Source organism: Labrus mixtus, chromosome 5 (genome assembly GCF_963584025.1).
Source record: "Labrus mixtus chromosome 5, fLabMix1.1, whole genome shotgun sequence".
NCBI classification, from domain to species: Eukaryota; Metazoa; Chordata; class Actinopteri; order Labriformes; family Labridae; genus Labrus; species Labrus mixtus.
Genome location: NC_083616.1, coordinates 15,613,622 through 15,625,646, shown reverse-complemented (window position 1 = coordinate 15,625,646; position 12,025 = coordinate 15,613,622). Strand labels below are relative to the sequence as shown.

Below are 12,025 nucleotides of genomic sequence, written 5' to 3'. Positions count from 1 at the left end.
GTGCAGTGGTTAAAAGAAATTTGAGAAAAAAATTGAAAATGACAACAGATGTCTAAGGGTGAATTCAAAACAGGGAGGGGGGATTAGAGTTCAGCAAATTAAACCAAAAGCATTGTATATATTAAAATTGTTGATTTCTTAAAAGTATTTTGAATGTCAGAAGAGAAATCCATCCACCCATCCATTATTTGAGGTTTTCAGGGGCCTGAAGGCAATCACACATACACTGGTCCGAACTTTAAGGAAAGTATGAATGCCCTCAAAAGATTACATAATCAAAAGGACTTTAAATGGGACAGATAATCTATGATAGTAAAAGAGTCAGCATTCACAAGTGCTAACAGCCTGCTCATATACTGTCACAATGTGCTAACATGCTAATGTTTCTTATGTTTACTTCTTGAGAAATCAACACAGTTGAGCAAAAAGGTCACATTTTGTAGACTTCGATGATGATTCCTGCATCCATTGTGATTGCTGGAAGAGTTCTGTCTTACATTAAACAAAAGAACAATGTGTCTTACCCTTTTGGCAATAAAAACACTTTAGATTTTTCAGTGGAGTTTAGCATTCACTTTGTATAGCAATATGAGAGGATTATTCTCTGGGAGCCATGAATGTTGTACAATAGTTTTGAGATATTTCAGTCTCAACCAAAGTAATTGACTCAAAGATGTTAGTAAAACAAAGCTGGTACAAAATAAATAAATCCTCATCAGACCTTTGTATTTGCACTGTTAGTTTAAACACTTAAATTATTGCTTTCAACAAGTTGCTTAATCATTTGCTGACTCACTTCCCCGTCTTCTAAAATTGTCATTATTCACCTCTAATAAACGTTTTTTTGTATTGAATTGGTGGTTGGTTCAGTACAGAGTTCTTATTTCCAAATATTTTCCAAATAAATAATACCCAGTTTTCTTCAGTTTACAAAAATAAGATGGACTTAAAAGTGGCTGTGGGGCGAGATTATGTCACAATTAAATTGTGTGTTTACTTGTGTATCCTGGTAACCACCATTAGAAAACCCACACCCTGTGAGGTGAGGCAGGTGTCCATTTTCTCTGCTCTGGTGACCTAAATGTGAGAAAAGATCAGGTTTCACTCAATTAAAGGATCGATTAATTTTTGGAAAGCGTTCAGTAAATAGTCCATAATGGTTGACCAGAGTGTTGAAGATATTTGAATTATTCACTCTCCACTTAAGAAAAGTTGTCAAGGTTACCTTTGCCATGGCCCCACCTTTCCCCTGGCCCAGCAGCCCAGCAATGCTTGTCCAATCTTAACAAGCTTTGTGCTACCCACTGGGCTCTGATTCAGCACGAGACCCGGCAAATCCAATTACACAGGAGTCAGAGAGGTTGATTTTCCCATTATAGATTCCATGCTGAGAATGAGAACTGATGATAACACTCACATCACACCACTGCTGCCCCCCCCCCCCCCCCCCCTTCTTATTTTGTCTCCATTTCACTGTTTCCCTCCCTTTATTTCTCCCTCTCTTCCTATCTTATTCGTCTTTCCCAAAAGACAGTCTGCCCATTTCTTTGCATCTCTCCTTCTTTCATTGTCCATTATTCTAATTTTTCAGAGCAGCGTAACGAAGCCTGGGCTCCGTCATCATTTCAAGACCAAAGTGCTGGGTCACTGAGGGTACCTCACACCCAACACTGGACATTTTTAAATTGAATTTATGTCTTGCTTAAAAGACTAGAGGAATATAGCATCATGAATTTGCTTTGATATTCCAGCCTGTTTTTAAGTAATGTATTTTTAAATATTATATATGATCACACTTGACTTGATGATTTTTTTTTTAACACAATATCCGCTTAAACACATGGAATCAAATATTTGTCGAGTGGGTAACCTCTGTAAGGTCATTGCAAGAACTAAATGCACAGTAATTCAGACAACTTGACTTATAGGGCTGTCTGAGGGCCATCCTTAGGAGACATCATGCGCCTGCTGTGACACATCAAAAAAGTTAGAGAGCTCTTTTGGAAACTAGGCTCTTTTTCACTCAATGGGCTGTAAAAAAGAAAAGGACTTCATCCATCTTTACCCTTTAGGACACTGAAAAGGGCTGACCTGGCCTCAGACCAGAGGCTTTGGTGTTGACACAGGTCACACAAAGGTCAACCCAATTGACCCCTTTAAACCTTAAAAATCTGGTTTTCTGTGATCAAATCGGGACAAAAGGATTGTGATGTCCAGCAGTCAGTCCGGAGAAGTCGTCTGCAAGAGCAGCGCTGACCAAGACTCTGTCACAGTCACATCGTCCACAGCTCAGACTCTCCATTGTTCAGGCTGATGAAAACTGATGATGATAACTCGTGGTTGTGAACTCTAACAGTGGAAGCAGAAATGCATGGAAACTTCACTTAAAATGAAAAAGATACATAAAATAAGCATTTAAGATATGACATACTCTAAACATAAATTAAGTATCAATAAGGAAATTATATATCGTGCAGAAAATGGCCAATGTGTCTTTTATACTGTTATACTATTACAAATATAGAATTTATTTCTAAATATATGCAGTGCCTTTATCTTTAGTTAGGCTAATACTGCTATTTTAATACATTGATCTTTGAATTGTAGCGAAGTAGAGTGCCGCAATTGTATATCTATCTAATGAAAGACTGGCATACACTTGCATATAAACTGATAAAGCAGTATGAAGTGTTAACCCAAAAAAACAACCTTTTCTATTACAATTTTCAGCAATTCAGATTTTTCTATTTTCTGTTTTGAGAGTTTGAGCACCGGGGGTTTTTAATAACACACCAACTATAGCTTTCTCCTGAGAGATTTTGTCGCTATAGAAACCACTTGAGCAAATAATAAAGTTTATGACAAAACTAACATTGTTGTTCTGTTTAACTTTTAGGATTGTGCTATGGTGGCTCTCAGCCACACTGTCCTGATTTACTTGGACATGAATGAAACAGACGCATCATCACTGTTAGTAACAAAATGATGCCATAGTTTTGTTAGTCATGATACTTTTTTTAAAGCGTTGATGCTGACTTTGTCAAATTCAATTATGAAATGTATTATGTAAGTGGCAGCAATCACTTCCATTCCCACGTCCCTTAGCAATGCAGTAACAACAAGTGTTAACTGCATTGGATTCGGTAAAAAGCTCAACAAATAAAAGTTTGGTTGACTTGTCCTTTGATACATTTACTTAGAGTAGAGGTCATTGTTTAACACATGTTTATCATATAATAGGACCAGCTGTGTTGAGCTGCAGAAGTTTGACCCATGTTTAAATTTGTGTTAGTTTACTATCACTTTAAAATGTTTTGATATTGTATTTTGATAGTAAAAATGTGAAGGAAATGCATGCATTAGTGAAGGATAACATAAAATAAACACCTTAATGCTGCTGGTCCAGTCTCCCATGTCTGACCTTTGACATGGCGACCTAAGGACTGCAGTCTGGACTCTCTGCTGCATCCAGGGTGAGGCTTCAGAGAGAAAACAAAAGTTTTGGAAGGACACTGATGCTTTGCCTTAGCTAAGCACAGCTGACAGCAGCTTCCTCTGTGTGGCCGGAGGGTCACTCTGGGTGACATGTTGTTCTGGGGGGACACAGTGTCTCTGCCTGCAGAGGAGATTAGAGGGGTGAGCTGACCTCGTTCTCAGAGGGGCCGATGTGTTTTGAGTAAACACTTGGTGTAAGACAAAAACACGGGCTACAAACACTGGCCAACCCTAAGGAAGTGATCCCATTGTTTCCCCGTTACTTCTGAACAGGCATGAGAGATGAGAGACGAATCTGTGTGTTCCTGAGCTGCAGGGAGTCTTAATGCCGAGTATAGCACACAGAGAGCTAGAGTTGTGCACAGGTCACAGCCACTAACTTCACTGTTCTAAAGGTGTCATTTGCTGGCCGTAAATAAATGTTAAGTTACTTCATATGAGGCCTCCTGTGGTTTAGGAGGTGGAGCAGGTCATATGATAATCTTCTGCTTCTCCTGTCCACCTGGCTTGGTGTGTTTGGGCAAGACACTGTTCCCAAAATGACCCCTGATGTCAATACCAGTACCTCACATGGTAGCATGTTCTCAAAGAACTTTAGGGAGGAGCTTTGTATTAAAATCACCTTTATGCAAATATTAATTTGCACAGTTGTCGATCAATCAATCAATCTTTGTTTGTATAGCGCCAGTTCATAACAAATGTTCCATCGTGAGCACAGCACTTAGCAGCATTTAGCTACTTAGCTTCTAAGTTACAGTGGCAAGAAAAAACTTCATTTTAAGAGGCAGAAATCTTGGTCAGAACCAGACTCATGATGAAAACCATCTGCCGAAACTGCGCTGGGTTTGAAAAATGAGAAAGAGAGAGATGCAGCAATAAGGATATGGACAAACAGAGCAGCAACAACAACAATGAATAAGAGAGATTTATAGCTACAATAGTAAAGGTACGTAGTTTTATAGTATTAGCAGTAACAATTTAATGTGATAATAATAGAGGTTGAAGTTGAGCAGCTCTAAGATTCACTTTAATATTTATATTAATGATAATAGTTGCAAGGCTGATATTATAGTTGCAGCTCTTAGATTAAATGTAACATTTATCAAAATGATAAAGATGTAAGGCTGATATTATAGTAGTGGCAGTTGGAGTCAGGTGGGGGGGAGGGAGGGGGGGGGGGATCCATACCAGCAGGCTGTCCCCACCAATGCTCCAGAGGAACTCACGAGACAAGAGAACTCAGGAGCTCCCAGGAAAATATATTATAGTATTATATAACATAGTACATGAAGATAATGTGATGTAGAAAGACATGCTATGATTTTATTTTATTGTAAACTGTTTCTGCTATTGTTTCTAACCAGCTATGCACAGTGGCAATAAATGTCAGCCTATCAATAAAATCATGAAGACATTACATAATATATCCAGATTTAATATTTTAGAACAACTACAACCACTTGGCAACAAAATGATACTCAGTGAAAGATGTTGCACTTAGTGTTAAAATTTGTGACCATAATTCTTCAGTTTGGCAAATGCAAACATCTTAATGTCTGAGAGCATGAATGAATGAATGAATGAATGAATGAATGAATGAATGATACCTTTACGTGCTCAAGGGGAATTTGCCTTGAACCAAGAAACAAAGACACTAACAACCATACAGGACAACATATAATTAACATGAAACTAAATTCATTTTTTAAATACAGCATTATCTCTATATTACATTGAATGATTTTGACCCAACGATGATTGAGGTGCTGGTTGTCGTTTTCCAAAGTCCAAGGTGATGTCCTGGAATTACTTTTCAGAGCAGCCCTCCAGTGAAAAGCAATGCAGGAAGTAATCAAGTAACAATTTAATTTAAAGTGCTTTAACCTTTTATCAATACTCAGCTACAAATAAAAGCCTGTGGTAAAAAAAAAATCATGAAGGTTAGAGTACTGATTACTACTACATATTTGATTATATAATGTGTAAACTGTAAGTGACTTTGTTGTAGGTGGTGTGTTACAAAACGTTTTAAACATTTGAATAGCTAAAGATACATTTGTGTGTAAAAAGATTATTGAAAACCCCCCCACTAAGTATCAAAGGGATGTGAGAAAAATTTAAATCTGGAATAGTGTAAAAAAAAAAAAAACAAGTAGGACTAAGTATAAAATAGCATAAAGTAAAGTAAAAGTTAATCAAATGTCATTTTAAATGAGATTTTGAATGTTTAAATAATTGACATCAATAATCAGTTTTAATGAGATTTAATTAGATTTTTTCAATGTACATTGAAATTAGCTGAAGTAAGATGTGTCTGTGTTTTGTCTGTCTCTACAACTGGCACTTAATACAAACTCAGTGAACAAACTTTTAAAGGACAATATGGCAATGTGGAATCATATGCAGCCTATATCATCATCATCATCACCATCATCATCATCATCATCATCACCATCATCATCATGCCTCTGCAATAAAGGTTCTCTGCTGTTTCCAGATCGCAACCCCGCGGGCTTTAGGACCCTCAGGATGTCTCGGTGAGGATGGTCTTGTTTTTGTCCGTTACGTTCATGCATGTAATCATTGATTGTGCCTATTGTGACACTTGATTTGCCATCTGTAGGCTCCCATGGGGCTGATACTGCTGTCACCGCAGTCTCCCTGCAGACTTTAAGGAATGCCCCTTTAATTTCCGGCAACACATTTTAATCTCCAACAGGTTTCACATTTAAGCCTGCGATTAACGCACCACACCTGCCTGTGTTATCTTCCTTTTATCATCCACTGTGTGTGTGTGTGTGTGCGTGCGTGTGCGTGCGTGCGTGTGTGTGTGTGTGTGTGTGTGTGTGTGTGTGTGTGTGTGTGTGTGTGTGGGGGGGGGGGGGGGGTCCTTTTGTCTTTTATTTATTTTGTCATTTATATATTTACATCTTTTCATTTGATTCATTTATTTTAACGCCTGGCCCAATAATTTCATAGTATTTAGAGCTTGTTTAAAAATAGCCTACCTAAGTAGCATACCAATATGTAGAGTAGTTTTTTTCTACACTAGCCGACTTGTAAATTTCACAAGCAGCCTATTGCATCTTCTCAAAGAAAAAAACATTTAGGCTCATTCAAAATAACATCGAATCTACTACCCATTACCTCGATAACAGGTCATTTGTTATTTAACAGAACAACAACTCAATGGCGAGTAGAGTTATTTAATTATTTAATTTAGACTATTCGCCATTGAGTTGTTGTTTTATTTTTCCGTTTTTGGTAAAGTAAGGAGGTCACAGTTATTTCGTATTTTCTGGACAGATAAGTGTGTTGTAATACAGTTCCTTGCACTTTAAACAGCCTGTGTGCCTTTGCCGCCTCATGCAGCAGCAGCAGCAGCAGCAGCAGCCCCTCCGGCCCCTCCGGCCCCCTGCCCGCCCGCCTGCCTGCCCTCCCTCCGCGCCTCCCCGGCTCCTTTTCCCACCGATGTGAGGAGCAGGACGCGGCCACAGCGGCGGGAAGCAAATGATCTACAAGCACTTCCCTAAAAAAAAAAAAAAAAAAGTTCACACTCACTTATACAGATGCCACCACAAGTAGCGACACACACCGATTTAGACCTGAACGAGGGAGCTTACCGGGAGTAACCTGACAAAGACAGGAGGACTTAGTGAAGCTTAATGGATATTTAAACTTTATTCCTCCTTTATTGTTTCGTTAAAATATTTCCTGTTGCTTTTCTTGGGCTTAGTCTGGTAAAATGATTTTATGATATCTTTTTTTTTTTTTTGTAGTAGAGTTTTATGAAAAGGACGCACCTGTACAGAAGGACTGTATGATAAAAAGTGTACTTCCTCTAAATACATCTTATCTATTGAATACGTATTCAATAAGAGGACTACAATGTTTCAAAGGAGTATGGCCTGATTTTCATGTGACACACTTGTGTTTGTCATCTTTTGGACGGGGTGGAGACGCTCGTTACGACCACACTGTGACAGAAAACCTCCTAAAATACAGAGAAAATCAAATCTCCCTGCACCGGCTGTGTGAAGTGTGGATGCTGTCGGGACTGTTCACAGACAGTACGTTAACAGCAGCTGTCAAACTCATGGGACCCTCCTGCCCCCCGGGCGACTGGGAGCTCTACTGAGGTCTCTACTGCGCATGTCAGAGAACCGGACAGCTCCAGAGAGGGAAATTTAAAAACGTTTTTGGAGAATCAAGTGCAACACAGAGAAATACAGTACAGGGACTCGCGACCAGCTCACACATCCTTCAATATCTTCAAAACAGGTAATTTTAAAATAATGTGTTTCATTCAGCATCGACATTGTTGTTGACTACGTGATTAGTATCAGAATAATTATATATTTTTATGAATTTTAGACTTAATGATCGCTCTGTAGGCATGCTATATGATAAGTCATTTAAACATCAGCTGAGTAATAGTTAATGCAGTCAAAGTGTTATGTAAACACTTGAACGGAACGCTAATTTAACACAAGCTTTTTTTAAATAATACATGTTTTTATAACATTTAAAATAAGTTAATGGAACAGAAAGCACCTCAATTGTTATTGTGCTTCAGCTACATCAAGGCATTTTGATGCCAATAAGAAATTGTATTGTGTACAATGAATTATTTTTTGTTTATTCTGGTCTTAAATTGAAATTGAGTTTTAATGTTTACTAGATATATTGCTTTTTCCCCCTTTCAGAAATAGAACATGCTGCTTTGTCATGTATACTTACTTTGGAAGATATTATATAAGTTTATATAAGTATATATGTTTCTATGTGGCTCATTCTTTTAGTTGTAAAACTCACTTTGGCAATACCTTACATTTTTACATTTGTTTATTTTGTTTTAGAGGTACCACACATCCCAGGAAATGATAGAAGGCGGAATAACATCCAGGATGTCAGGAATAATTGAGAATGCCGGGCATCATCCGTCTCCACAGGACTACAGGTAAGACTTCGGATTTAATATTGATATAAGGAGAAGCACTTGCATAATCTTCTAGCACGACACAACGTGTTATATTCTGATGCACATTGTCTCAAACACTCAGGATCAATTCTGAGACGCCTCAATAGATAAAAGGCATATTTTCATAAATCAAACCCTTCAAGGTGTTTCCAAAATGGTCATGGAACAAATTGCCTAACCCCAGTACGTTTCATCTCAAAGTAGATGGACAGCTCTTTTTGTGCATGGGGGGTTTCATGAAAAAAAATCCTGAAGAATAAATGATTTTCAGTCTGAATGGATCTGTCAGAAACCATCAGCTCTGTTTACACTCCCGCTGTCGGCACACGGAGAGCCTGAGCCTCTTGGCCTGCCAGCTCAGGGGGAGACAGGGCGCTCTGGGTCACCAGTATGAACAAGTGGCTACCAATTAGAAATGGAGGGAGGAAGGGAGGGAAATAGGAAAGGAGGGATGCAAGGATGGGGGAGGAGGTGCAATATTTAGGGTTGTTGAACCTCTGTTAAAGCTGGGATGATACATGGAGACACCAGCTCAACATGTTGTGCATCAGTGAACAATTTCTATACGGCTGGAAGAGAGAGGGGAGGTGGGAGTACCGCCCAGTGTGTTGTCTATTTTATAGCTTACACCAGTATTTATAGTTCTTTTTTTTTATGGATAATTGCCATCTTGGGTAGATTTCTGAAGGAAAGGTGTAGAAAAATAGCTCTAGGATAAGTTTTCACTATTTCTGTCTTTAAAAAAAACAATTGCCTCTGTAGCTTAGTTATACTTTTAATCATGATTCAATCAGTCATAGAAGTTTGATCAAGCTCTTCATGCTGAACATTTGTTCTGTATGTTATAAAATAAATCTTTCAGCTGCTAGAGAGGAGGAAAAAGCAAAATAAAGGATTTGTTAAAAAAAAAAAAAAAAAAAAAAAAAGAGAACATTAAACTGCTAACTAATATACTATCAAGTCTGTGAAAACTTCACTATGCCATCTGCTCAAAACAATAATCCCTCCAAATCATTTAGTGGTACAGGTGAGGCCTTTAGAGACGTGTGCTGCTGATTCCTGGCTGTAATGATGTCACTAATTCAGATGGCAGACACATAGCCCTGACCTCAAACCACATTAGCACTCCCTCTGGCCCGAGGCTCCTTTGGTTCCCCATTTAGGTAGGACTGGGGTCGGTGGTGGTGGTGGGGTTGATGTTGGGGAGCTATTGGGGGCGGCAGGGAGGACAGAGGCTGGAAAGGGACAGGGGAGCAGATGGTATCCTATTTGTCCCTCTTTGGTGAGGGCTGTCATTCCAACAGATTAATGCAAGGGCCAGCTAAAGAAAAGAAACGACAGAGACAATCAAGGAAGGGTCTGGGGAAGACAATAGAGCCACGTGCCACTGGGCAGATTTGTCGTTTGGGACACAATAGGTGATCATTTTTCAATAGACAAGGCCAACTGTTGCAGGCAACATGTGCTGCTGTCCCATGTTTCAAACGATCTCATGCGTTGTTTACTTATGATTCAGCCAATGGTTAGGGCCAGATCCTGGTCACCTGACACACGGTTGATTTTTTTAATAGGAGATTTGGTGTGTGTATGAGAAGGGGGGGGGGGTGTACTCCTGCACTGTCCACAGACCCGAAAAGTAACTGAATAGCATGTGTTGTCATAGCAACCCCAATTACTAAACCCTTGCACAGTAAGTGTGTGTGTGTGAAGAGAAGACTGGAGAGGATTCAAGAGGATTCCGTGCTTTTCTTTCTTTATGTCGAGGCTCACCAAATAAAAGACAAAGTGACAGAAAGCTGACTGAGCCTGGCAGTGCACTAATACAAAAATCTACAATTAGTCCAGTTATTTGACCTAACCAATGAAATGATGGGGTAAATAAAATTCTTGAGTTAAAATTTTTTTCTTACAAATACTTTATTTATTTTGTTCTAATTAGTTCTTAAACTTTAAGAAAATCAAAGATAGATATTTCACTTCTAAAAAATTAAACAGTCTTGAAAGATGATTTCCTCTGGATGGAAACCTTGCTTAACTCCCTCATTGTGAATTGAAACTGTCACTGCTTAATGACACTTATTGGTTAATCTTCTTATCGTAAATCCTGGATGGTTAAAACAAAGCCTGACTGAGCAGCTTTCATCTTTCATCTCTCTGACTCATTGCCATGTTTTTGTTTTTTTTGAAGGATCAAATATTGTTAATATTGTTGAAGTGTTTAAATTTAAATTCCACTTGTATATGTTTATGTATGTCTAAACCGACAGCCATGTTACACCCCCCACCCCCCTCTCCCTCTCTTGAAGGCTTCTGACCACAGACCCCTCCCAGCTGAGGGAGGAGGACCTCCCTGGGGACCTGCAGTCTCTGTCATGGCTCACCTCCGTGGATGTGCCCCGACTACAGCAGATGGCTGATAGTCGAGGCCACAGTAACGGGCCCTCTCAGGGCAGCCTGCTGGAGCAACAGACAGGTGAGGTGACAGGGAGGGGACAGCAACATTCAAAAACTGCAGCATCTATCTGATTGGATGTCTCAGGGTGAATGGACTCTTCTGGATTTGTTGCCTCTGCAGATAGAGGACAGTTTGGATAATATCCTGAAAAGAACACTACAATACTTATTTTTTTGGAATTGGGTATTATTAATATACGGTACCTCACAATTAGTGAGTAAACCTGAAGTAAATATAAGCAAGAGTTCTGAACTAGTTCTTTCTTTAGGTCTGAGCCAAGAGCTTTGGCCCCATGATCTGTTGATCAACACAACAAAGATCATTCAATTATAAATTTAAAAAAAAGACCATATTCTTACATTCTCAAACATAATGAAATGTTTATCAACAAGACTAACCCAAAGTCATCACATTACACATCTCCTTTTACAGCTCAGCTAAACAACATGACAATGACAGCCGGCCAGGGCTCCATGCTCCACCTCCAAAGCAACATGCAGCACAGCCCTCTGGGAATCAGCATCATCAACACGCACAGCGGAAGTGTGAGTTTTCAAAGCAATATATATATATATATATATATATATATATATATATATATATATATATATATATGTATATATGTATGTATGTATGTATGTATGTATTTATATCTGTGTTTATGTTGGCTATATGATTGATTGTGTAATTATTCTGTCACCTTTTTTTTTTTTACAGATGTCTCCATTCTCCATGAATGGGATGCCCTCTCCGGGATACCAGTGCCCTACCTCAGTCTACCAGCCGACGCCGCAGCAGGTGTACTCTCTAACCCAAACTGGACAACAGGTAACAGACCCTAAGCTTGTTCAGAGGCTTATCAAATCAACTGGGAAAACAATGTTCCACACTTTCCTCTTTGCTTTATTCCTGACTTTAGAACACTCAGAGGCTTAAATACAGAGGCCAGCTCATTCCTCTCTCTTCCTGTATTCTCATGTTTTATCATTGTTTATTTTTTTTCTTTTCTTTGGCTTCGGACATAAACGTCCTAGATTCAACTCTGCAGTCAATGCTTCTGAAAGAAACAGAACTGTGAAGAGTCAAGTTCCTTA

The 12,025-nt window shown here is 39.0% G+C and overlaps 1 protein-coding gene across 1 annotated transcript in view; it reads left to right on the top strand.

The window, feature by feature from the left end:
- Positions 1–6,946: 6,946 nt before the first annotated feature.
- Positions 6,947–12,025, top strand: part of foxn4 (forkhead box N4) — a 7,185-nt gene continuing 2,106 nt past the window's right edge. The window contains exons 1-5 of the mRNA XM_061038106.1: positions 6,947–7,776; positions 8,355–8,455; positions 10,783–10,949; positions 11,364–11,476; positions 11,649–11,759. Of these exons, the coding sequence (XP_060894089.1) occupies positions 8,376–8,455; positions 10,783–10,949; positions 11,364–11,476; positions 11,649–11,759 (471 nt within the window). The 5' untranslated portion in view covers positions 6,947–7,776; positions 8,355–8,375. The remainder of the gene's footprint in view (positions 7,777–8,354; positions 8,456–10,782; positions 10,950–11,363; positions 11,477–11,648; positions 11,760–12,025) is intronic.